This window comes from Dendrobium catenatum, unplaced genomic scaffold (assembly GCF_001605985.2).
Source record: "Dendrobium catenatum unplaced genomic scaffold, ASM160598v2 fragScaff_scaffold_1608, whole genome shotgun sequence".
NCBI lineage: Eukaryota > Viridiplantae > Streptophyta > Magnoliopsida > Asparagales > Orchidaceae > Dendrobium > Dendrobium catenatum.
In genome coordinates this window covers 4,001,339-4,024,963 of record NW_021320070.1, presented here as the reverse complement: position 1 = coordinate 4,024,963, position 23,625 = coordinate 4,001,339, and the positions used below count along the sequence as shown (strand labels likewise).

General features: G+C 33.9%; 1 protein-coding gene across 2 annotated transcripts; it reads left to right on the top strand.

Annotated features, from left to right (window-relative positions):
• The first annotated feature begins 5,687 nt into the window (after positions 1-5,687).
• LOC110102637 (aldehyde dehydrogenase family 2 member C4) lies at positions 5,688-22,924 on the top strand. Of its 2 annotated transcripts, XM_020831069.2 has the most exons (11): positions 5,688-5,962; positions 10,038-10,122; positions 15,582-15,670; positions 16,187-16,329; positions 16,467-16,850; positions 20,042-20,131; positions 20,271-20,444; positions 20,861-20,998; positions 21,518-21,655; positions 21,748-21,809; positions 22,570-22,924. In XM_020831069.2, the coding sequence occupies exons 2-11, from the start codon at positions 10,046-10,048 to the stop codon at positions 22,841-22,843; spliced, it is 1,569 nt and encodes a 522-aa protein (XP_020686728.1). In that variant the 5' UTR covers positions 5,688-5,962; positions 10,038-10,045; the 3' UTR covers positions 22,844-22,924. The 2 variants fall into 2 exon arrangements, with proteins under 2 accessions (XP_020686728.1, XP_028556748.1); XM_028700915.1 differs by lacking the exon at positions 5,688-5,962 and having other exon boundaries at positions 9,961-10,122.
• The last annotated feature ends 701 nt before the right edge of the window (positions 22,925-23,625 follow it).

Sequence of the window (23,625 nt, the reverse complement as noted above, 5' to 3'; positions counted from 1 at the left end):
ACATATAATGAGCTTCAAAAAGCCCAGCAGGTCACCAAAGCCTACAATTGAAATCAATGCACGGTATAGAAGCAGTATGCATGTCAATCAGTCAAATCATAGCAATCAGTTACACATGATCATTGAATCAATGCATATACGAAAATCAGTACATAAACGATAATTAGTGCGTAAACAGTATCAATAAGAAACAGTAAACTCCTCGATCCACATCCACAGAAGAATCAGTAAACAGTTTAAAGGTTCGTAAAGCTCAATAAATCAGTGCTTGCGTCAAATCTCTATAGAAATCATTGAATCTATATCATTAAAGAAATCCTCATATCATTAATATCGATTAAATCAGTCAAATCAATCAATAAATCATAATAACATTTAAAACAGTTGGAATCAATCAATGGAATCAATCAATGCCATAAAAATCGTCATTTGCAGTCAATATCACGTGTGCAGTGAATCACATGTCACTATTCAGAACGTGCATAATGTCAGTACAGTGAATCAGTAGTATCAATATCAGTATCAGTAACAGTCCAGTGACATGAACAGTATGCTATAACAGTGAAATCATGCATTAACAATAAATCCGTACAGTGACGATAAATCCGTACAATAACAATAAATCCGTTAGTATCAATAAATCCGTCAATAGCAGTAACAATACTGCTAAACATACAATTTAGTACAATAATCATATAGAGCAAGTAGAAGTACTGGCTATTAAGATGTTTTTCAGTCTTGTATCAGTATTAGTATCTTGTATCTGTTGGCTCAGTAAAAAGAGTCGTCACTCTTTGCCCATCGGCATAGTATTCATCTCCTTATGACTCACTTCAGTAATCACGCGATCAGTAGAGGATAACACCAAAACATTATTTAAAGGAAAGCCCGTCGGCCCACCATCCTGTACAGGTATCATGTCTCAAACCAACGGTTCAACCAGTCTTTACTTGTCTTTCATACACACAGTAATATCACAGTAATATAACAGTGCTTTCAATCATATAACAACATTCATCATTATCTTATCAATGCATATCAACCAATAAGCATAATTTAGCTCAATCTAGAAAATCCCTTAAAATATCATATAGTAGACAGAAGTCGTAAAATGCACAGTTTCAGAAAATTACCAAATTACTATAAATCATATAAATAATATTTCAAAACTTTATTCGTACTGAAGCACTAAGTTTCAACAGCCATATTATTTTATATTCGGTTCAAACCGCACATAACTCAAAATATCCGGCGAAAACTTTTTAGAAAATACTCAAATCGTGTAAAAATATCATATCAGAAACATATCAAAAGTTGTGCGGTAAAACTTTCGTCAATGCAAAATTATACGCGTTTTTCGGTAACGGAAACACAAATCTGAGCACAGAAATATCAAAAAATTGAAATCTTCAAAATCAGAAATAGGATTCAGATTTCTTACTTCGAGACAAACAAATCTTCCAACTGCATCGTCGGACGAAAAGCGCTCCGCGGTCTCCAAAATCAAGCTTTCCCTTCTCTTTCCTTCTCTTTCTCTCTCCTGCCTCTTTCTCTCTCTTCAAAATGATCCAAAATATCTCAAATCGGATATTTATCAAACAGGATCGTCCAGGACGATGCCCAGATCGTCCCGGGACAAACTCCTCTGAACACAGATCGTACATACGACATTAAATCCAATTTGTTTCGTCCCTGGACGATGCTCTCGGGTTCGGTTCGTCCCGACGGTTCGTCCCACTGTTCCAGGTTCGTACAGATGAAATTGGCAGATTTTTTCACAATTTTCTTCAGTTCGTCCGGGACGAAGGCCAGTTTGTCTGGGACTAACAACACTAAAAAAAATCAGCTTTTTAAGGGTTTTGCAGCAAGTTTGCTGAAAAACAGTACTATCGGCTAATTTGAGATGGAAAGGTTATCAATCTTATGTATGGAATCCGATTGTGTTTATCAACCAGGTTATTATGTTGCCTCGAATTTTAAATTTGTTGTGATTGATGTGGGGTACGGGAGATTTATCCAAAAAAAAAAAATTAGTTCGACACCCCAGCACTTACCTAAGCGCTCCGACACTGTCCCCGAGTGCCCTAGCATTGATCTACAGAGAGCAGAGCGCCACAACGCTCTGGATTCGGCACTGCAGCGCTGCAAGTTTGAACGTTGCAACGTCATCAAACAAAGGCTTGAGCATCGCAGCACCCCAAACTGGTGTTGCAGCGCTGTGAGACGAACTAGATGGTTTTCTTTCTCGTTTTTATGAAGGGTTGCGTCGCTTGGGGTAATTTACTTGATTTTTTCTTGTATTTCTGATAGAGTAAGACATAGAGAACAGTACATATGAAAAAGAGAAGCAAGGAGAGAGTGAGAGAGAAGACAGATCTATACTTATTTCTTCCAATATTCATAGTGAATTTCTTGGTGTGGTGTGGCTCCATGATTTCTTCCCTATTTTGAATTTTTCCACATTAAATTCTTGTATCATTTATTTTTTTGCTACTTTTACTTTCTTGTTTTTTTCGTCATTGTGATGTTTGCTCCTCATCCCCAACAACCACTCTACAATCTAGTAAGTTGATCAACAGAAGATCATATACATTAAGTAAACATCGCAGTCAAATAGCATCCCTGGCCACAGTGGCTAACGCTCTATATTATACTTTAGTGAAAGAACGGTCAACAATCGTTTGCCTTTGCACAAACATTGAAGCTAAGGCCGTCCCAAGAGAAGTACAATATGTTGTTGTAGAGTGACGATTAATCTTATCAATAGCCCAATCCGAATCTTATTATGCATGTAACTCAAACTTGACATAACAAATGGGTAGGTAGAGAGTTCCATGAAAATATCGAAGAATTTTATATACATATTAGGCTGATTTAGATGAAGACAATCAAAAGTTTTGTTAACTTGTATTCCAAGAAAATAGGCTATAGGTCCCTGTTGCGTCCTGGAATATTCACGACGGTAGAGAAATATAAATTTTAACATCTTAGTTTTGTACGAAAATCTAGCACACAAGCAAATAAAAGATAGAGTGTAGCGTTCTTAAGAGACACCAGAGTTTTTACATGAAAACCCCTCAAAATGAGGAAAAATCATGGGATCTGGCCTAATTTGAATGAATCTTTTATTATTTACAGTCGATTACAAATGAGGCCCTTCCTTGGGGGGAAGGACTTGGGTTGATTTAGCAAATGTACATCATATTACATGGTGGAAATTTGAAGAATTAGTATTGAAATGTTTTTCTAGTTGGCAGAACCATAGTCGGTGGGGGATAGAGGTTGAAAAGATCATAGTCTGGTGATGGTGGTCGGAAGGACCATCAGGCGAGGGAGGTTGAAAGGATCGTTGTCGACGGGGAGACATGGGTTTGAAAGATCATAGTCTTACGATGGAGGTTAGAAGGATCGTAGTCGACTGGAGATAGTGGTCAGAAAGACCATTGTTTGACGAAGGAGGTAGGAAAGACCATAGTCTCTTTGATCTCTTGATTTGGAGCCATTTTGACTTGGATTGAGTCAATTTTGATGTCGTTGGGTTTGTGTTTTCGAGACGTTTAGTTCAAATATAGGTTTGTTGAAATCGGAGTTTGGATGATCCCAATTTTAATTTTGGAAGTTTCCAACTTCATTTTGCCTTGAGATTTGTGCCCGATCAAGATAATTTTTTATGATGTCTCAGTCCTAAATTTCTCATGTGAAAACGAGTGTGCAGATCTTGGAGAAGTGCCTCAATAGCTTCTTCATGATTTCTATAAGCAAGAGATCATTGACATAGAATATATTATAAAGGGAGGTTGATCCTTCTAAGGTAAAATAAAACGGGCTTATCAAAGGTGTTGGTAGTGAAACCATGGTGTAGCAAATGAGTTTGAAACGGTAAAAAACTATTGTAAAGGCGCATGTTTCAGCCCATAAATGTTTTTTTTTCAAAGTAGACAAATATGCATGGTTGTATCATGCCGACACGGTTTCATCAAGCAAAAATCATTTAAGACATCCAATGGAATGATTTGTAGGTTGTAAGGGACAACCATAGTGAAGAATGTTATACCTGGACCTGAACTGAACCGGTCCGGGATTTCTTACAACGCAAGCGAATCACCCGCGCACCCTCTTATGTGAGATGAATCGAGCGAGACGAGCCTCACGCGAATCATCGTTCGCCTGCATCCTTCCCCTTATGTACACCAAAATCTCTCCAATCGAAAAATCCACGTGATCCTCCCGCCCTCGTAGCTCTCTATTTAAGGCAAAGCTATGGCATTATGCATATCTTCCTTCTCTTCGTCAACAACAACCAAAAGCCTCATTGCTCCTTCCTCTTTATTCATTTCTCGCCAATTGTCCTCGAGGTGAACTCTCCCCTATTTTCTCTTTTTCTCAGAATGTTTTCTCTAATTCGACGTCATTGTTAGGGAAGGATTTCCATTTTATTTCCTTCTTTCTCTTGGATTGAGTTTTGAACCTTCCTCTTCCTTGCCTTGTTGTGTGATATCTTTTAACAAGGGGTAAGTTAGTGTTATCATTAGTGTCATTTGAATTCTTAGATTTAATTAGAGACGTCAAATCTTATTTAATCATACACATGATGTTTTCTTTATTTTGCTTCATTTGTTTACTCTGATGTTTACTCTTATTTAATCATACACATGTTGTATCTCTTGCATATCATATTCTCTTTGTAAACGCAAAACATGATTTCTTATCCCTTAATCGCGTCCCATGTTGCCGGGGTGTACCGACAGTACCACCTTCCAGACCCGGGGTGTGACATAGAAAACTAGAGCCATTGGAAGTTTGGCAACAAGATTAAAAGTGTAATTGTAATATAAATTAAATTCTTGTTTAGATCATTGAGCAACTAATCACACATTATAACATGCAAATGGAGTCATTAGAGTTGTATTTGATTTAAGAAATTCATTTACAACTATTGACCTTATTTTTGGCATAGATATTTATTGAACCCAACTAAGTTATATATAAGAAGATCATGATCCTCATTGGTCATAGGTTGAGTTATTTGTGATCACCTTAGTTTGTCATTGTGCTCGGATTTGAATTATGTGGGTTGCATTATATTCAATAGAATGTTTGGGGATGCAAACCACATATTCTTTGAGCATGACAACAATTTATTTTTCACGTGTTGTTGTGTACGTGAAGTTTCATTTGTATGAATTTTTTATCCGCATGAAAATTTTTAATCAGGATAATATATCGCGAAACATATTATGAAAGTGAGTCCAAATTGTAGTCTAAATCAAGCTTGATTTGAGTTTAGCGAAGAGATTAGATGACCCCATCAGGCTTAGTTGGGTGGGTGGACGAGCATGGTTGGGAACCTCCTAATCCATGTTTGATTCCCCTCTCTTGTGGGGCGACCCTTAAGTGGGGAGAAAATGACTGCGGGTCTTGCACCTGTGGGACTGGTTGCTTGTAAGCTCGCCGAGAGATTAGTTATGCTGCCAAGTGCCTCCTATGAGATTGGCAGCAGGTAGATACCCCATAAAAAATAAATGAATTTAATTATTTAAATTAAAAAATATCTCTCTCTCCATTCTTCATTGATGATAGTTGCTTTTAAATCTAAAAAAAAAACTTTCATTTTATTAAGCCATGTGCAACCATCATTTTCCTTCTTGAGGCTTGAGCCACACGCCAAGCCTATTTCACACAGAAGGTTTTGTAAGAGGAGATAAAACAAAAAAGATAACGAAAGCAAGAGCTATTCTACAAGCAACCGCAGAATCCGGATTCTCTGTTCTTTCTCCTCCACGTGCTCGAACCACCCATGCCGCCGCACCTTCATATGCCGTCGAGCCCCCCAGCGTCACCTAGCCGGATTGTCACCGGACCTCACCGCACAACCATCGGCCAGCCTTTCCCGGAGCTCCCATCAGCAAACCACCTCGCCGCACTGCCGTGTCGATCGCCGAGCCTTTCAACATTTGTCAAGGTATGATTTTTCTGTCTAGATCTGAGTATTGTATGTTATTTTATTTACACATCGAGTTTTAAGAACATGCAGAAACTTTTTTGGTTGCTTGCATTCATATTTCAATTCGTTGGCATTAAGTCAATTGAGGTTTGAGGTATTTTATTTCATGCATACTGCCAAGATCATATATCTACTAAATTCATCTAACAAAAAAGGAAGAAATCATAATCTATGATTTCTTGTTAAAGGACTTGTTGAGTTTGATTTCATTAAGAGGATCATCCTTGAACATAACTTTATTCTAAATATTAATAACACATTTGGGTCTGTGAAATTATTCACTTGGTTGGTCTTCATAACTTCATGACCGATTCTTTCATATATATAATGATTTCTTGATTATAAATATCCCAAAATTTTATATTTTCCTCCGATTTAATCAAATTCAAATTATAGGGCCATGTTAATTATTATTTGAACCTCCAATTGTATACGGATGATATGATATTAAACACCTAAGAAATTATTTTGAACATATTTGTTTGTTGATTTATTTTCTTGAGAATGCACGCACCTAAGTTTATTGTATTTTGCTCGGTATCATTTAAGATATTAATATGTATGATAAATATCATCACTTTGGATATTAAAAAGATATATTTTTAATGCTTTCCTTCCCGATTTTCTTAATTTTTTGAAAAGTTTGATTATAATTCTTAATATTTTATGTATATGTCACATACGAGTTCATGTTTGCGTAATAACGATCTTGAATCCCTAAATCACATTACATTTAGATAATGATAAATGACAGTCTTGAATGGATTTTAAAATAATTTTTAAAAAAAGTATTTCCTTTGAAAATTCAAAATATTACACATTGTATCACATTTCAAATCTCTCTCGTCTATCTTGTTTATATGAATAAATATTTTGTATGCATCAATTATTGCATTTAGGTAATCGTGTGTTCAGACTTATCTTTGCATTAATTTATAATCCACACTCTCTTATGTTGAGAGAGATATTGGTCTGAGTATTGATTATGTTGTTATCATCCCCTCGACCTCAAGTAAGGTCCTTTTGGTTTATTGAGGCATGCACTTGCCTAAGTTCCCTACTCGATTTAATCAGTTAGTTGAGATATAATTGCTTGTGCTTTACATTCTCTTTGTTTGTTATGATGTGTACACATATTACACCTGGATTGTTATCTTATGCTTCACCCATACATAGGCCTAGTAGGGTAATAGTTCGGGTTCTCCATTTCTACCCCATGGCTCAAAATGGTCCCCTTTTGATAGCCTATGACTTACACATACATGAGTTGAACCTTAGAGGTCCAAATTTGCCCCTATACTATGAGCCATGGATCATGTGGGTCATGTTATTGCGGCTATCTACTTGTGCCATATCATGGCATCCTTTCATATGAATATGGATTTTGGATACTTATAAGATTTAGGAGTTTCTTAAAGCTCTTAAGAAATACTAGAAGATATTTAAACAATGATTTATTTTTAAAATAAAATACTTGAGGCTTAGCAACCTTAATGACTCTTATTAAACTAATAAAATCCTTAATTTTAAAGGACAAATGGCTTAGGCACTAGGAGTTTTTTGACTCGTGCCTTTGATCCTAACTCTTCCTCATGAACCTTAAGCGACTTTGCATGATTTCATTAGTGATTAGTCTAGTCTAGATGTTCCTAGATTTGTCTATGGAGAATCTCATATGATATTTGAGTTGTCCATTGATTTTCTCATATGACTCTAGCCTTCCCCTTAGATAATCCTAAGTGGACTAGAAACCCTCCCATGTAGTAGCTTTGCGGCTCTATAACATCTTATAAAAACCATATTATCCCTTGACCCTAGCTTATGTTAGTTGACTATAGATGGCTTGGTAGTCTCCTTTTAGACTAGCTAGCGGGGAGCCTTAAGTGGTATTGTATGGTCATGGGCCATTTAATGACTTCTTCATTTAGCCCTAGCAACTCTTAGATGATTCTAAGTGTGCTAGTAGCTTTAGACCCCTTAGTGATCTTAAATGCATTAATAGCTTGACCTTTAAACCATTCTAGTGAACCTAAAATTGTTTGATGGGGCTTCTTACCCTTTAGACTCTAGCACATCCTATTGGAGCCTAAGATGTTTAGTTTTCTCCTTAGGAAGGGGAAGAGGAAATTGAGAGCCCAGACACTTCCCGTGGCTGACGGGAATTGCTTTGCCCTCACCTAGGGACTTTTCCTCTCTCTAGAGCTCTCAACACTCATGAGGACAAAAATACAAAAATTTATTCTTAATCATCATCATATCTTACAATATCGAAGGCCTTCATATATAGGCCTCAAAATAAAATAGGCTCAAAGATTAAAATGTCCTCTGGGCTACAACACAAACTAATCCCGTATAGGGGTACAATGGTAAAGACTAAAACATAAGCACAAGAAATACATAAAATCCATCATAAATAAAGAGTCCTAATCGTAGCCGTCGATCTACAATTCATCATGTGATAGACGCGCCAGAATCTCCTCCTGATGTTCTCCTCAGTAGTGCTAGTAGTAGTTAGATGAGCAACAGGACTTGTGAAATAAGCATTCTTAATAGGGTAAAGTCCTCGAAGACTTGGATGCTGTAGAGGATCTTGTTAATATTGGAATCCTTAATGCCAGTGACTCTCTAATACCATATTGAAGCTTATTTCCATAACTTGCATAATATGTTAGCTGCATGGAGAATAGTGTTGAAGGCATGCAAAGATGAAGTTGAATTGTATTTTATTTCATAATAATGTCTTCAATAAAGTGTACATGAATAAATAGAATTAGCTCTATAATAATGTCATATATAGTCAAAGCTGATGATGCAACCGTCAGTTGGAGAGGAACGGTGTTGAAATAAGAGCAGAGAAAGTGCGGGTTGGGGATGGAAGTAAAACACCGTGTTGAAACAAACAAAAAAGTAAAAAAAAAAAAAGTATGAGGACACCAGGATTTAACTTGGAAAATCTCAAAATAGGGAAAAAATCACACCACACAAAGAAATTCACTTTGAAAATGGAGAGAAATAAATACAGATCTCTCTTATCTCTTACTTTCTTCTTGGTTCTCTTCTCTCTTACACTGTTCTCACAGTTCTCCTGCTCTAACTACTCACAATACAAGAGAAAGTCAATAACTCTAAGGGATGCAACCTTGAGAAAAAATGGGAAGGAAAATTATCCAGTCCGTCTTGAACCGTTGCAGTGCTAGTTTTGAGCGCTGCGGCGCTCAAGTGTCTGCCATTATGATGCTGTGGTGCTCAAGTTTGTAGTGTTGCGGTGTACATAGTGTTGTGCCACCAAATCTAGAGCTCTACGACGCTCTGCTCTCTGTTGATCAGTGCTGGGGCGCTCGGGTACACCTGATCCCGAGCAGGGGGTAAACCCCACAGCCCCCAACGAGCATGAAAAAATGACTTTAAGGTTCGATGCAACAATACAATCTGATTGATCAAAATAATCATATTTCACACCGAACTAACACAAGCCTACACAAAAGAGAAGTGGAAGGCTGAAAACTTATAATAGTGTTTGAGAACTGATCGCTTATTTCCATAACCTGAATGACTGCATTTTACGTTAGCTGCATATATAATGGTGTAGAAGGCATTCAAGGGTATGCTAATGTTATTCAGAGCACCATGTTATCTAGCTCATCATCAATATCAATATCTCATGCTTTATCTAAACTATCTGAGATTTAATTTTTGGATCGTTCTGTATCTCCGTCCATTCTGGTTGAGTGAGACATTGAACCCTTTTTCCCCATAGTTTCAACCATATTAGACGCAGTCTACTTCTTCTTCAAAGTCCTTTTCACATTAATTCCATCTAACTGATTGCATTGAGCATCTTTTATTTTCTATTAATTTTGCCCAATTATATATATATATATATATATATATATATATATATATTTTCTAATCAAGTATTGCCTTATAAAAGCCATAGGCAGTCTTGAAGAGGAGAACACATAGGAAGAGATATAAATTAATTAGAATTAGAAGGGTTTTTTTTTATTCTTATAAATCTCTCTGTAATGGCTAGTGAGAGTAATGGAGTTTCCAAGCTCAACATTCCTGAAATCAAGTTCACCAAGCTCCATCAATGGGCAGATCATTGATTCTCTCTGGTATTTGACTCTCTCTCTCTCTCTCTCTCTCTATATATATATATATATATATATATTTCTGATGTTAATTTTCTTGGGCTATTTATGAGTCTGTTGGCATATACAATATACATGAATGCTTGATGCATGAAAAGTTGTCTTGAAATTTCCAAAAATGAATATGATGTCTTATTTCTTATTATAGAGATTACAATTAGCAACTTATCTTGAATGTTTATGATTGAGAAATAATTTAAAATAAAATTAGAAATTTTATGTGTGTTTTTTCCTATATAAATCATATAAGGATTTCCTTATGGAAGTATTTATAAGATATTGTTAGTAATCAATATTTATTTTTAGTAGTTTTACTTCCTAATAAATCCTTTTTTTCAGCAAGGAAATTCTGATTAAATTTCTTTCTCTCTGTAAAAATAATAGTTAATGATGTATGTAGATCAATAATATCTCATAAGATTAAATATTAATTAAACATTAAATTAGTTTTTAACACAGATCGAAATAAAAACTGACAAGTCTAATTTGAATCAGATCTATAAGAGTCAAATTAATGAAAGTTCTAACTATACATTTGCTGAGAGGTGCATGGCCTATAATTGCCTTGCTTGAAATAACTATGAATGATTCATTTTATTTTCCTTCCTGCATCAACATTAAGCAGACAAATTAAATCATAATTTGTAAAATTAAATAACTTAAATTAATCATTAATTAACAGTTTTTTATGGGCCTATTTGAGATCAGTTTTAATTATGCTTTCTGAAAAGCATATACGTGAAAAGGTTGGAGTAGCTCAAGTGGAAGATAAGATTAGAGAGAGTTGCCTTAGATGGTTTGGTCATATAAAACGGCAACCTTCCGATGACCCGGTTAGGAAAGTAGATGTATTAGATTTGACTTATGTTAAGAAAGATAGAGGTATACCTAAAAAGACTTGGCTCGAAAATATTATAAATGACATTTCTTTATTACATTTAGATGAGAATTTGACTCTTAACAGAACACAATGGAGAAAAAGATTCATGTCGTAGAGCCCACATAGTGGGATAAAGGCTTGTTATTTCTAAAAAGCATATTTAATTGAAAATTTTAGTTGTTTTTTATTTTTGGATTTTAAAAATCTGAATGGTGTTTGTTCATTTATAAATTATCATCTTCTCTATCTTCTATAAGGTTCTTGAGGAGATAATTTTCCTTTTTCATCTTGGTTTTATTAAGTTGAATCTATTGTCAATAAATTATAAAGCTATGTAAGCTTAGGTTCTTAATCAAAAAAGATGATTGAACATCAATAATTGATGTTTATATGATTCTCTAGAGTTTGCAAATTGAAGCATCTGTATCCTTTGTGAGAGGTTGAGTATCCAAGGAAGATACATTCTTGAGAGTGAGGGGTGGGTTTGTTTGTAGTTAGGTGTTTAAGCCATAGAAAACACAAACAATCAAATGTTTTAAGATGCTTGTAGGTGGGTAAATGGCCATTTAGCATCTGAAATGGAACTCGAAGATTGCAGGATTTTGTAGGTAAGCGGTTTGTAAGATAGTTGGTGGTGAGGAGAGCTTCAGGTCAGAACTTGTTAGGAAGGTTAGCAGTGTGTAAGAGAGTTCTGGTTGTATCTAGTACATGCCTGTGTTTTCTCTCAGCAAGACTATTTTGCTCCGGCATATAAGGATATCTTAGTTGATGTGTAATGCCTTGGGTGAAAACAAATTTCTAGAAATTGTGAGACATGTATTCACCTCCCCCATCAGACTGAATGGGTTTAATTTTAGAGTTAAAGAGATTTTTCAGCCATAGTTGTGAATTGTTGGAACTTTGAGATGGTTTCTGGTATGCATTAAAAACAACCAACAAAATCTGGAATAATTTTCTATAAAAATCAAATAGTATCTATAGCCATTCTAGGATGGAATTGGGGCTGGACCCCAAACATCTGATTTGATAAGATTGAGAGGTGTGGAATCTTGCATTAAACTTTTAGTAAATGGTAGTTTATGGCTTTTGACCTTATTACATGACTTGCATAGAAAAGTATAAGTGGATATGCATATGTTTAGATCTACTTTAACTAAAGTATGTAAAATAAGCTGAGGATGGCCTAAACGGGCATGCCGTAGAGAGTTGGAGTTGATTCGAGTGTTAAAGGCAGTTGAGCATTTATTGTTGTTGGAGACAACCAGAAGGCCGTTACGGCTATGACCACGAAGAGAACTCGATTGTTCAGTAGGTCCTTGATAATGAAGTCAACGGCATCAAAGGAGATGGAGCAACGATTTTTAGAGGTGATTTTATGTACAGAAAGAAGGTTATGAGTGAGTGAGGGTACATGAAGTAAATTATGAAGTCGAAGTGATGTAGTACAAAAGCATATAAATAAATAACTCAAGATCGTAGCCGTTGATCTCCGATGTCCTCATCACGAAGCTTATGATTGGGATATGGCGGAGACAAGATTCCTTGACTGCAATGTTGAATGGGAAGCGAAGTGCCATTAGCAATGGATATGGAGTTAGTGTCGTGATATGGATGTGTTTGCTGAAGATTGTTTGTGTCTGCTATAAGGTGTGTTGAAGTTCCAGAATCCAAATACCATTCTATGGGTGAAGCATATTGCTCTTTGGAGAGCGGGCCTCGAGATGGAGAAGTTTGTGGCTTGTAGTTTAGGTTGCACCTATGCCACCAGGAGGTGGCAGTGTGACCCATTTTTCAACAAATTTGGCAGGTTGGTCTTTGAGTATTGGGAGGAATATATCCATTGTTGGAGGAATTATAGTTGTGGGAGGGGTTGTTTGACAGTGAGACCGTGACCATGGGAATAGCGAGCTGGAGTTGGTGTGTAATTTATGCCCCTAGGAGAACCATCCTGGTTGTGTGAAAGGCTATTGTATCACGTGTAGGTTGTAAATCTTTGGAGAACTCATTTGGAAGATTGATCTCCTCACTGCATAGAAAGGAGTATAGGTCATCAAGGCTAGTGGGTCGGAATCAGAGGTGACTTTTAGCACTCTAATACCATGAAGAGACTAAGTAGCAAAAGTAAAGAGAAGAGAGGATGAAGTTGTTTAACAATAGTGTATTTTATTAATGTTTTGGTTATAGTGCTTGTATATATAGAGAAAGGTAGGAGATAAAAAGTTGGTTATTCCTGTACTGCCGCATATAACAGAGGAGAAGTGGATTAGAGTGAGAAGCGGCTACAGAGTGTAGGAATGATGGATATTAGTGGTCCTCACAATGTTGACAGCTTCTATATTGTGTGATAACACTAACATTCCAACCTTATCATTTGAATACAATTGTTAGATTGTAGGAATGAGGAATCTGAGGTCTATCACATTGTTATTGATAAATTGATGTTGTATAGTTGTCTCTATTCTCCATCACTTTTGCAATTCCTACTATGAGAATTAGTTAATTATCTTCAATTGTGTAATCCTGTCTTCTTCAAATATGGTGAAGAGTTTATTCATGTATCTTTAATTATACAGTGGATTATTCCAATTGTGCTAGACTTTGTGATTCATCTCCTTTTTATTTTTTCATATAAAAATTCTGACATCTCTTACAATTTCTATATATATGTATTGTATATTTATATAAATCTAAAAAATTAAACACTCTACCATGATAAATTTTTTAACACATAGCAGACATAACATCAGAGTATTTTTTTGCGGAATAATTTCTTGGGATATGCTCATTATTTTTTATTGTATATGAACAAGATAATAAAGATAGTATCCTTCAATATTTTCAGCCGGCGAAGATTTTTTTCATTTTTTATTTTGCTAGCACAAGGTTATAAGGTATTTGGTATGGCATTAGATCATCCATTTTTGTTTAATCCATTAAATTCTTGTTATGGTCAAGCATCTTCTTATATGTGTTGCGTCTCATCCATTGAATAATTAATTTTTCATTATATAAATTATTGTTTTTCCCAGCAATATCAATTTAGTTAAGCCAAGCCTCGAGTTTTTTGGCAGAAAATCAAGTTCGATCATGTTTTTTTTTTAATTTATTTGACCGAATTTGGTGCTTTAGTTTTATTTGACAGAAATTTTAATTTTCTGCTTAACTGAACTGTTAACCAAAAATATTTGTGAGGATGAATATATTTTGCTCTCTTACATTTGCTTTTAAATTAGTGCTATACATAAATAATTTATATTATATTTATCTTAAAATAGATTCAAATATTTTAAAACTATCTTGATAAACAAATTGATATGATTCAAATTTTTTCCTCAAATTTGTCTCTTTGAGAAAATAAAAACTATAAATTTACAATTAGATTTTAAAAAATAGACTTTTATTTGATTTAGAATTTAATAAATTTAGATTAATGGCTGTATACAATTTATTAGAAAAAGGATCAAAATAGTCCATTCACTTTTTATAAAGGATCAAAATGATTTTCAATTATATTAAATGATCATTTTATTCACTTAAGTTCTTAAATGAATTAAAATAGTCTCATGGTAGGATTATTTTGATTCATCTTTAAGGAGTTGACAGATCAAAATGATCATTTAATATATTTGAGGACTATTTTGACCTTTTATAAAGAGTCAAGGGATCATTTTGAACATTTCTCACATTTTATTATATTGATCAGTTTCTTTGGTGCTTAAATATTTGGAACAGAGGATGCTGATATAATGTTAAAGATTTATTAATCCTATATGGACTTCCATATTATATTATATTATATATATATATTCACTTATCCTCTTTAATCTTTGTTATTTTAAGAATTTATTAAGTTCAATCAGGTTCTTTAGATGATGCTATTTATATCCCGAGTAGCTGATGATATTACTCTACATGAATTATAGATTCTTTTATAGCATGAATTCATAATTCTTATTTATGTATCTTTTTGGAAACTTTGGGGCTATTTTCTCTATAATTTTCATTTTTAATTTATTATTTTATATTTAAAATGGTTGTACATATTTCAGCTTTTTAAGTCCTTTGATTTTTGATAATATTAATTAAAAAAAACAGAAAAATACGATTTCAAATACAATTCTGTATAATTTTACTGTCATTCTCATTGCATATAATTTACTTGCAGAATTTTTATTATTCAATCACTGTCAAGAATCTTATCACAGAATAAAAATCAAACACGTAAAGACAAGTTGTTATTTACTTTTTTGGAGCATTACGTAATTTCTAAATAAACTAATAATATTTTTTTATGTCGACTGTACTATTTTATATTCTGAAAGCAAAATAATAGCCATATGTGTAATTTTAAGATATTATATTCTATGGTCAGCTTTGGCCCATCAGCTGTCCTTTACTGTTTACCATTTTTCTAATCAAGTTTGGCCTTTTAAAGCCATAGGCAGTATTGAAGATGAGAAGAACGTTGAGGAAAAGATTAACTTAATTAGAATTAGAAGATTTTTTAAACTTTTTTAATAAATCTCTTTATGTTCATGGCTAGTGAGAGTAATGGAGTTTCCAAGCTCATGATTCCTGAAGTCAAGTTCACCAAACTCTTCATCAATGGCCAGTTCGTTGATTCTGTCTCTGGTATTTCATTCTTTCTCTTCTCTCTCTCTCTCTCTCTCTCTCTCTCTCTCTCTGTTTATATATCCTGATGTTTTTTTTTTTGGGGGAAAATATATATATCCTGATGTTATTTATATTGTACTATTTATGAGTGTGTTGGCATATAGATGAATGTTTGATGCATGAAAATTTGTCTTGAAATTTTAGAAATTTAATATGATGTTTTTTTTATTATGTAGAATATAATTTGTAAATTATCTTGATGTCTATGATTGAGAAATAATTCAAAATAAAATCAAAATTTTATGTATTTAGTCCTATACAAATCATATAAGTGTTTCTTTATAGTGATATTTATAAGAAAGTGTTAGTCATATCAATATCTGACTCAAATTAATGACAGATCTAACAATACCTTTGCTGAGATTAGATGGTGCATGGCCCTATGATCGACTTGCTTGAAAAATTTAAAAACTTTTTTTATCTCATTTTATTAAAAAGTTATAATTAATTTATGATGTAAATAATTTAATGCAGGGAAGACATTTGGAACAAGAGATCCTCGAACAGGAGATGTTGTAGCAGAAGTGGCAGAAGGTGACCAGGAAGATGTTGACATCGCTGTTAAAGCTGCAAGAGAGGCCTTCGACCATGGCAAATGGCCTCGCATGTCTGGCTTTGTAAGTTATTCTATAGATCACTAAACTATATATATATATATATATCTCAACTTTTGTACTTCTTCAATGAACTGAATTCAAGCTATTTATCGAAACAAACAAGAATTATTCATAGAAATCGAGCTTTTTATGAGCAGGATAGGGGAAGAGTAATATTGAAGTTTGCGGACTTGATCGAACAACATGGAGAAGAGATTGCCATGCTGGACTCCATCGATTCTGGAAAGCTAGTGCATCTGACCAAAGACTTTGACATTCAATTTGCTACCAATTGTTTCAGATATTATGCTGGTGCTGCTGATAAAATTCATGGTGAGACTCTCAAATGCATGGGTGAGTTCCAGGCTTACACTCTTAAGGAACCAGTTGGTGTGGTTGGGCACATCATCCCTTGGAATTTCCCAACTGTGCTTTTTGCCGCTAAGGCTGCTCCGACGCTTGCCACCGGATGCACCATGATCTTCAAGCCGGCGGAACAATCACCGTTATCAGCTTTGTATCTTGCTCACTTGGCTAAGGAGGTGAGTAGTTTGATTAGTAAGTCCATCTTCTATCTACTTATTCTTCTTTTAGCAATTGAGCATTTGGGCTAAGTGAATTAGTGTCGAGTCCATCTTTTATTCTGAGCATATTTATTTTGATTTCAAGTTGATTAAAATTCAAACATCAACTTTGACATGAATTATAATCTGTAGGGCAGTCAAACACGACCAAGCATATATTCCTTGGAAGAAGTTATTAGGGTCATGATCTCATTAGAGCTTTATCTGTCACCCTAAGACTAACCTCTACTACATTGCCAAACAGTGGTGGCATTAAGGAGAGGATGAGGGTGGTTTGTGGCCCTCTAGATTTAGGGAAAACCTCGTGTAACTATATATAAAATAACAACAACAACAAGTCTTTATCCCACTACATGGGGTAGGCTGCATGAATCCTTTTTCTCCATTGTGTCCTGTTAAGAGTCAAATTCCCATTTAAATCTAATAAAGAAATGTCATTTCTAATATTTTCTAACCAAATTTTTTTAGGTCTACCTCTATTTTTCTTAACATAAGTTAAATCTAATACATCTACTCTCCTAACAGGGTCATCGGAAGGCCGACATTTTACATGACCGAACCATCTAAGGCGACTCTCTCTAATCTTATCTGTCACTGAAACTACTCCAACCTTTTCCTGGATATACTCGTTTCACATTCTGTCTCTAAGAGTAAGTCCACTCATCCACTTGAGCATCCTCATCACATCAGCAATTAACTTAACATCATGCTTCTCTTTTAATGGCTAATATTCTACGCCATAAAGCATTGTAAGTCTCACCACTATCTTATAAAATTTTCCCTTAAGATTGAGTGGTACTTTTTTATCACACAACAAACCTGAAGCATTCCTCCATTTCAACCATCCAACTTGAATTCTATTAATAATATACCCATCTATTTCACAATCACTCTGAATAATAGACCTAATATATCTAAAATGTGTACTCTTATTTATGATTTGATCTCCCAAAGTCACAATCTCCAACTAAATCTATTCTACTAAAATTATACTCGATATATTAGGTTTTAGATCTACTCAAATAAAAACCTTTAGACTCTAAAGTTGACTTCCCTAATACAAGTTTACCTTCAACTCTCTTTCTAGTCTTATCAACAAGAGGAATATCATTAGCAAAAAACGTACACCAGGGTACAACCTCTGGCAAATGTCTAGTGAGAGCATCCATGACTAAAGCAAAAAGATATGGCTTAAGGCTGATCCTTGATATAATCCAACAGAAATAAGAAAATACTTGGTCAAATTACTTTGTATTTGAACACAAGTAATAGCTCCTGCATGCATATCCTTAATGACTTGAATATAAGCATTATTAACCTTTTTTTTTTTTTACTAAAATTCTATAACACTTCTCTTGAAACTTTATCATATGCTTTGTCTAAATCAATAAATATCACATGTATATCCTCTATATTCTCTCTATACTTCTCCATCAAACCTCTCAATAAATGTATAACTTCCATAGTAGACCTACTCGGCATAAATTCAAATTGATTTTGAGAAATATTAGTATCACTTCATAACCTTTGCTCCATAACTCTCTCCCACAGTTTTAAAGTATGACACATCAACTTAATTCCTCTATAATCCGCACAATCTTGTGCATCATCTTTATTCTTAAAAATATGAATCAACACACTCATCCTCCACTAATCTGACATCTTTTTAGTCTTAAAATAATATTAAAAAGTTTAGTAAGCTAAGAAATTCCTTCTATCTCCTAAGGATTTTCACATATGTATTGAAATATCATCAGGTCCAACAGCTTTTCGACAATTCATTTTCTTTAAAGTCTCTCTAATTATAGTTTTACTAACACGCCAATAAAAACAAAAATCATTATTTTCATTTAGGATGCTAAGGTCACTAAAGTCAATCGTATCTTCACAATCTTTATTGAAAAGTTTAACAAAATATCTCATTCACTTTTGTTGAATATCTTCTTCTAATAAAAGCTATTTTTTTATCTTTAGCCTTAATGCACTTAACTTGAACTAAATCCTTACTATTTTAATCTCTTTGTTTGGCTAATTTATAAATATATCTTTCGTCCTCCTTAGTATCTAATCTATTATATAAATCATTAAAAGCTAAAATCATTGCATCACATATTGCTTTCTTATACTCCTTACGGGCCTCATCATTATATCTTTCCCAATGATTAGAATTTTAATATATAAACCAATTTTTATATCAAATCTTCTTATATTTGATCTTGCACATTTTCATTTCATCGCCAACTATTTTTCTTATTAGGTGTTTTTCCCTTTGATACTCCAAGTGCATCTTTTGCAACATTCTTAATATCACTAGTTATTTTTTCGCACATAACATTTGCATTCTCATGCACAGACAAAATCTTTCGATCAAGAATCTTATTTTTAAAAATATTTTGTCAATATTATTTAAATTGCTCCCATCTATCCCTAAACAACGTTTTACTTCCTACTTTTTATCACTCTCACTTGGATTAATCGGCTTCTAGTTCATTTGTATGAGCTTTATAATTCATTTTGAGTTGAATCGAACTTGCTTTGAGTGAGTCATTTTCTGGCCGAAGCATATCAATTTCAGTTTCGATTCCATTAACATTTGACCATGTTTCAAGTTTTGAACATAATTAATTATCTTCATGATAATCAAACCTTGATCAAGTAAGTGTCGAAATCTCACATTATTGTCGAATAAGAGCTTCATTTGTGGAACCCCAAAACTAGCATCGACTACATTGCCAAACTTCGACACATGAGGTTCATCTGAGACGTTTGCAATTATTTGTACAATTCGTTGTGAAACTATTGAGGTAAAATCAGAGTTTTTGAACGCTATTGCAGGCATTATAGACTTTTTCTTTTCAAATAATGGCAGTCAGCAACTTACTTATAGCTATCACAATTAATAGTTATGAAATGAAAAACTCTTTCATCTTTGAAAATTTAAGACAGGGATTTCTAAGGCTTCTTTTGGGACGCGGCTTTCTTCTTGCTTCTTAAAATAGCTTTCTAGTACTAGAAAGTTATTTTAAGAAACAGTAAAAAAGCCATCCCAAACAAAGCCTAAATCTCTCTAACGAGCAATCTTTGGCTGTTATATGATAGCAATGATACATTTATGCAACAACGGCTAGAATTCTGTTCTCTTATTGTAGGCTGGTATTCCTGATGGAGTTATCAATGTTATCACTGGCTATGGTCCGACTGCAGGGGCTGCTATTTCTTCTCACATGGATGTTGATGCTGTAATTACCTCAATCTTTCTTAATCTCGTTCAAAATAAAGAATTCTATACAAATTGAATATATCATTTCTTAATTAAAAATATGAAATATGTTTTATCATAATTAAGATTATGTTAATTTTGTAATTACTTCCCTTCAGGTAAGTTTCACAGGATCAACAGAGGTAGGGAAATTAGTTATGGGAGCAGCAGCAGCAAGCAATTTAAAGACTGTTTCATTAGAATTAGGAGGAAAATGTCCCTTAGTTATATTCAATGATGTTGATATCAACATGGCTGTTCAGACTGCCTGGCAGGCTGTTTTCTTCAATAAGGCAATTAATTACCCTTTTATCTAAATCTCATTGATATATGTTATATGATATTTAGTCTTCGTTTGGGACAATCTTACTGGTTTTTGAAGCAGCTTTCTAGTACAAAAATGGCTTCCCAATCAAAGCCTTAGGCTTTGTTTGGGACAGCTTTTTTGCTGCTTTATAAAACTGTTTTTTAGCACAAAAATTTCTAATTCAAAATTTTTTTTGTACTAGAAAACAATTTTAAAAAGCGGCAAAGAATCTGTCCCAAACGAAACCTTAATCTTATAAATATTCCAAATATTCAGATCTTCTAACTTTCTTACTTTCCATTTCTGATAGTGTTTCTAACTTCAATAATAATTAAAAAAAAATTGTTAACTAAGTTTTTCTTGTTCTAAGTTTATAATTAGTAGACCGAACTATCTGTGCAGGGGGAAGTGTGCATTGCAGGATCCAGGATTTATGTGCAGGAAGGGATATATGATGAATTTTTGAAGAAGGTAACTGACAATGTAAAAGATTGGGTGGTTGGAGACCCTTTTGATCCTCAGGTTCATCAAGGGCCTCAGGTATGTTGCATTAAATTATTTTAGTAGATTTTTAAAAATAAATTATACAAAACATTTCTTTTTGGATATTCATAAAGTTTTTTAGAGTTTATTGTAGCTAAGTGTAAAATAAGTTAATGGGAAAGATAAAGGTTTTGAAAGTTATGCTCCACAATCTAATAGTGGAAAGTATCATAAGCATTTCCATTGTAGAAAACTGAGGTGGTAATTTACTTACGGCGGTTATATTCTAAAAAAATCTAAAGTTTCGTTTGGGACAGCTTTTTTATTGATTTTCAAAGTAGTTTTTTAGATTTTTGTACTGAAAAATTGCTTTGAAAGTAATAAGAAAGCTGCTCAAATGAAGCCTAATTATGAAAAGCTCATTCTCAGCATCAATTGAAAAGAAAACAGAATAAAATTTTTGTCACTCATAAGTACATCATAATAGCGCACCTTAAATATTTTATGGAAATTGTTACTTTAAATGAAAGTTCAGAGTTATCTATTTCTTCTTCACTGAGAAAATTTGAATTGCAGGTTGATAAGGAGCAATTTGATAAGGTTCTTAGATACATAGAGTCAGGCAAGAGAGAAGGAGCCACACTTTTGACAGGAGGAAAGGCCATAGGTGAGAAAGGGTACTACATTGAGCCCACAATCTTTACTGATGTCAAGGTAAGAATGCCTAAGCTATTTACTTGTCAATGAAAATATTTGATTTATTCAAATTATCTTTATATTAAATTTTATGTAAATATTTTGCTCAGGAGGATATGTTGATAGCTCAAGATGAAATATTTGGTCCAGTTATGTCCATCATGAAGTTCAAGTAAGTTCTAAAACCTCATTTTCAGACTCATTTTTGTTTAGATTTTTATTTCATCAAAATATTCTGATGTATGTGATTTCAGTAGTTTCATCAATTTTAAGATTTAAGCTTCGTTTGGGGCAGCTTTTTTACCGCTTCTTAAAACAATTTTTTAAGTTTTTATACTAAAAAGTTGCTTTAAGAAGCGGTAAGAAAATCATCCCAAACGAAGTCTTAGAGTCTGTTTGGGATAGCTTTCTATCTGTTTTTGTTTTCAGACACTAGCCACAATTTCATTTGGTGTTTGTTTTCTTGCTGTTTTTTAAAAAATTCTATGATGGAAAGTTGTTTTTTCAATCATAGTATCAAAATTCTTTTCTCCATAGTAATTTTACAACCAACTCTATAAAACTCTACAGCCGCCCCAAACAGGTCCTTAATTTCAACTTATATATTTTTAACATTTGAATTTTACTCTATATTTTTTTGACATTATTAGATTTGGCTTATGTTAAGAAAGGTAGATATCGGCTTAAATAGACTTGGTTAGAAAATATTATAAATGACATTTTTATTAGATTTAAATGAGATTTTGACTCTTAATATGACATAACGGAGAAAAATGACTCGTGTAGCTGACTCCACGCAACGGTATAAAGACTTGATGTTATTGTTGTTTTATATTTCTTTGATATTCTTATAAAGTAATAGTACCATATAAATAAGTAAATTTAATCATGAATATTAATATTAACCTTTTTTTTTATTGTGTATGGATTAGGACAATAGAGGAGGCAATTGAGAAGGCCAACAACACGAAGTATGGATTGGCAGCAGGAATACTGACAAATGACCTGAATACTGCTAATCGTGTTTCCAGGTCGATTCGTGCCGGCGGGATTTGGGTCAACTGTTACATGATTACTGAAAGCAGTATTCCTTTTGGTGGGTACAAAATGAGTGGTTTTGGAATGGACAGTGGGCTTCAAGCTTTGGAAAAGTACCTCAAAGTCAAGTCTGTGATTACTCCTATTTATAACTCCCCTTGGCTTTAACTTCATATTGTTGTAAATGTCCAATGTTCTACTTTGGCTTATATGATAAAATAATAAATGCTTTTATTTGGGTTTTTTTTTTTATATTTTTTATTTTTGAAAATATGTTGAAGTAGAAATATGATTAATGGGCTCTTAATCATAAATTTTCATTTTTCATTCATTCAAAATTTTAAAGATAATATTAACATTAATGATTTGATTGAAATCAAGTGATTCATGAATAGATATAGGCTTTATTTGGGATGATTTTTTTGTTCTTTTTTTTTTTAAGGTACTAAAAAGTTACTTTAGAAAGCATACAGGTGTTAATATTTGACACGATATAAAAATCTTACGTGATCCAGACTCGAAAATTTCAGGTTTTGGTTGAATTGAATTGGGTTGGGTATGGTTTAGGGTTTTTGACATGTTTTAAAAATTAGTAGGGTTCGGGTTGATTCGAAACTCGATAATAACCCGCATTGATCGGAGCTGTCTGTGTAGTGTCCCGAGACCAATCTCGCATTGCACGTCATGTCCTGAGGTGACGAGGCCAATCCGAGTGGTGTTTGTCTGTCATGCTGACCCGCCTGCTAGATGCTATCGCGTCCTGCCGTTCCCGCTGTCCCCAGTGATGATACTGATGGCTGTCGTTGCGCCGGCCATCAGCCCATCTCTGCCGACCCATCATAATTGGTGTTGGTCGCATTGCCATGTCCACGGGTCGGGTGGTTTGACCTAAATAGTGTCGAGTCAGTTCTAGGTTTCAATTTGCTAAATCCGAGTTTTATGAAAAAAAG

What these genes read in the sequence shown, in the direction of transcription:
- LOC110102637 (XM_020831069.2), top strand. Translation starts at nt 10,046, where the DNA reads ATGGAGTTTCCAAGCTCAACATTCCTGAAATCAAGTTCACCAAGCTCC. An exon ending in CAGATCATTGATTCTCTCTG is followed by an intron (nt 10,123 to 15,581) that starts GTATTTGACTCT and finishes GTTCATGGCTAG; the next exon opens with TGAGAGTAATGGAGTTTCCA. An exon ending in AGGTTCATCAAGGGCCTCAG is followed by an intron (nt 20,999 to 21,517) that starts GTATGTTGCATT and finishes TTTGAATTGCAG; the next exon opens with GTTGATAAGGAGCAATTTGA.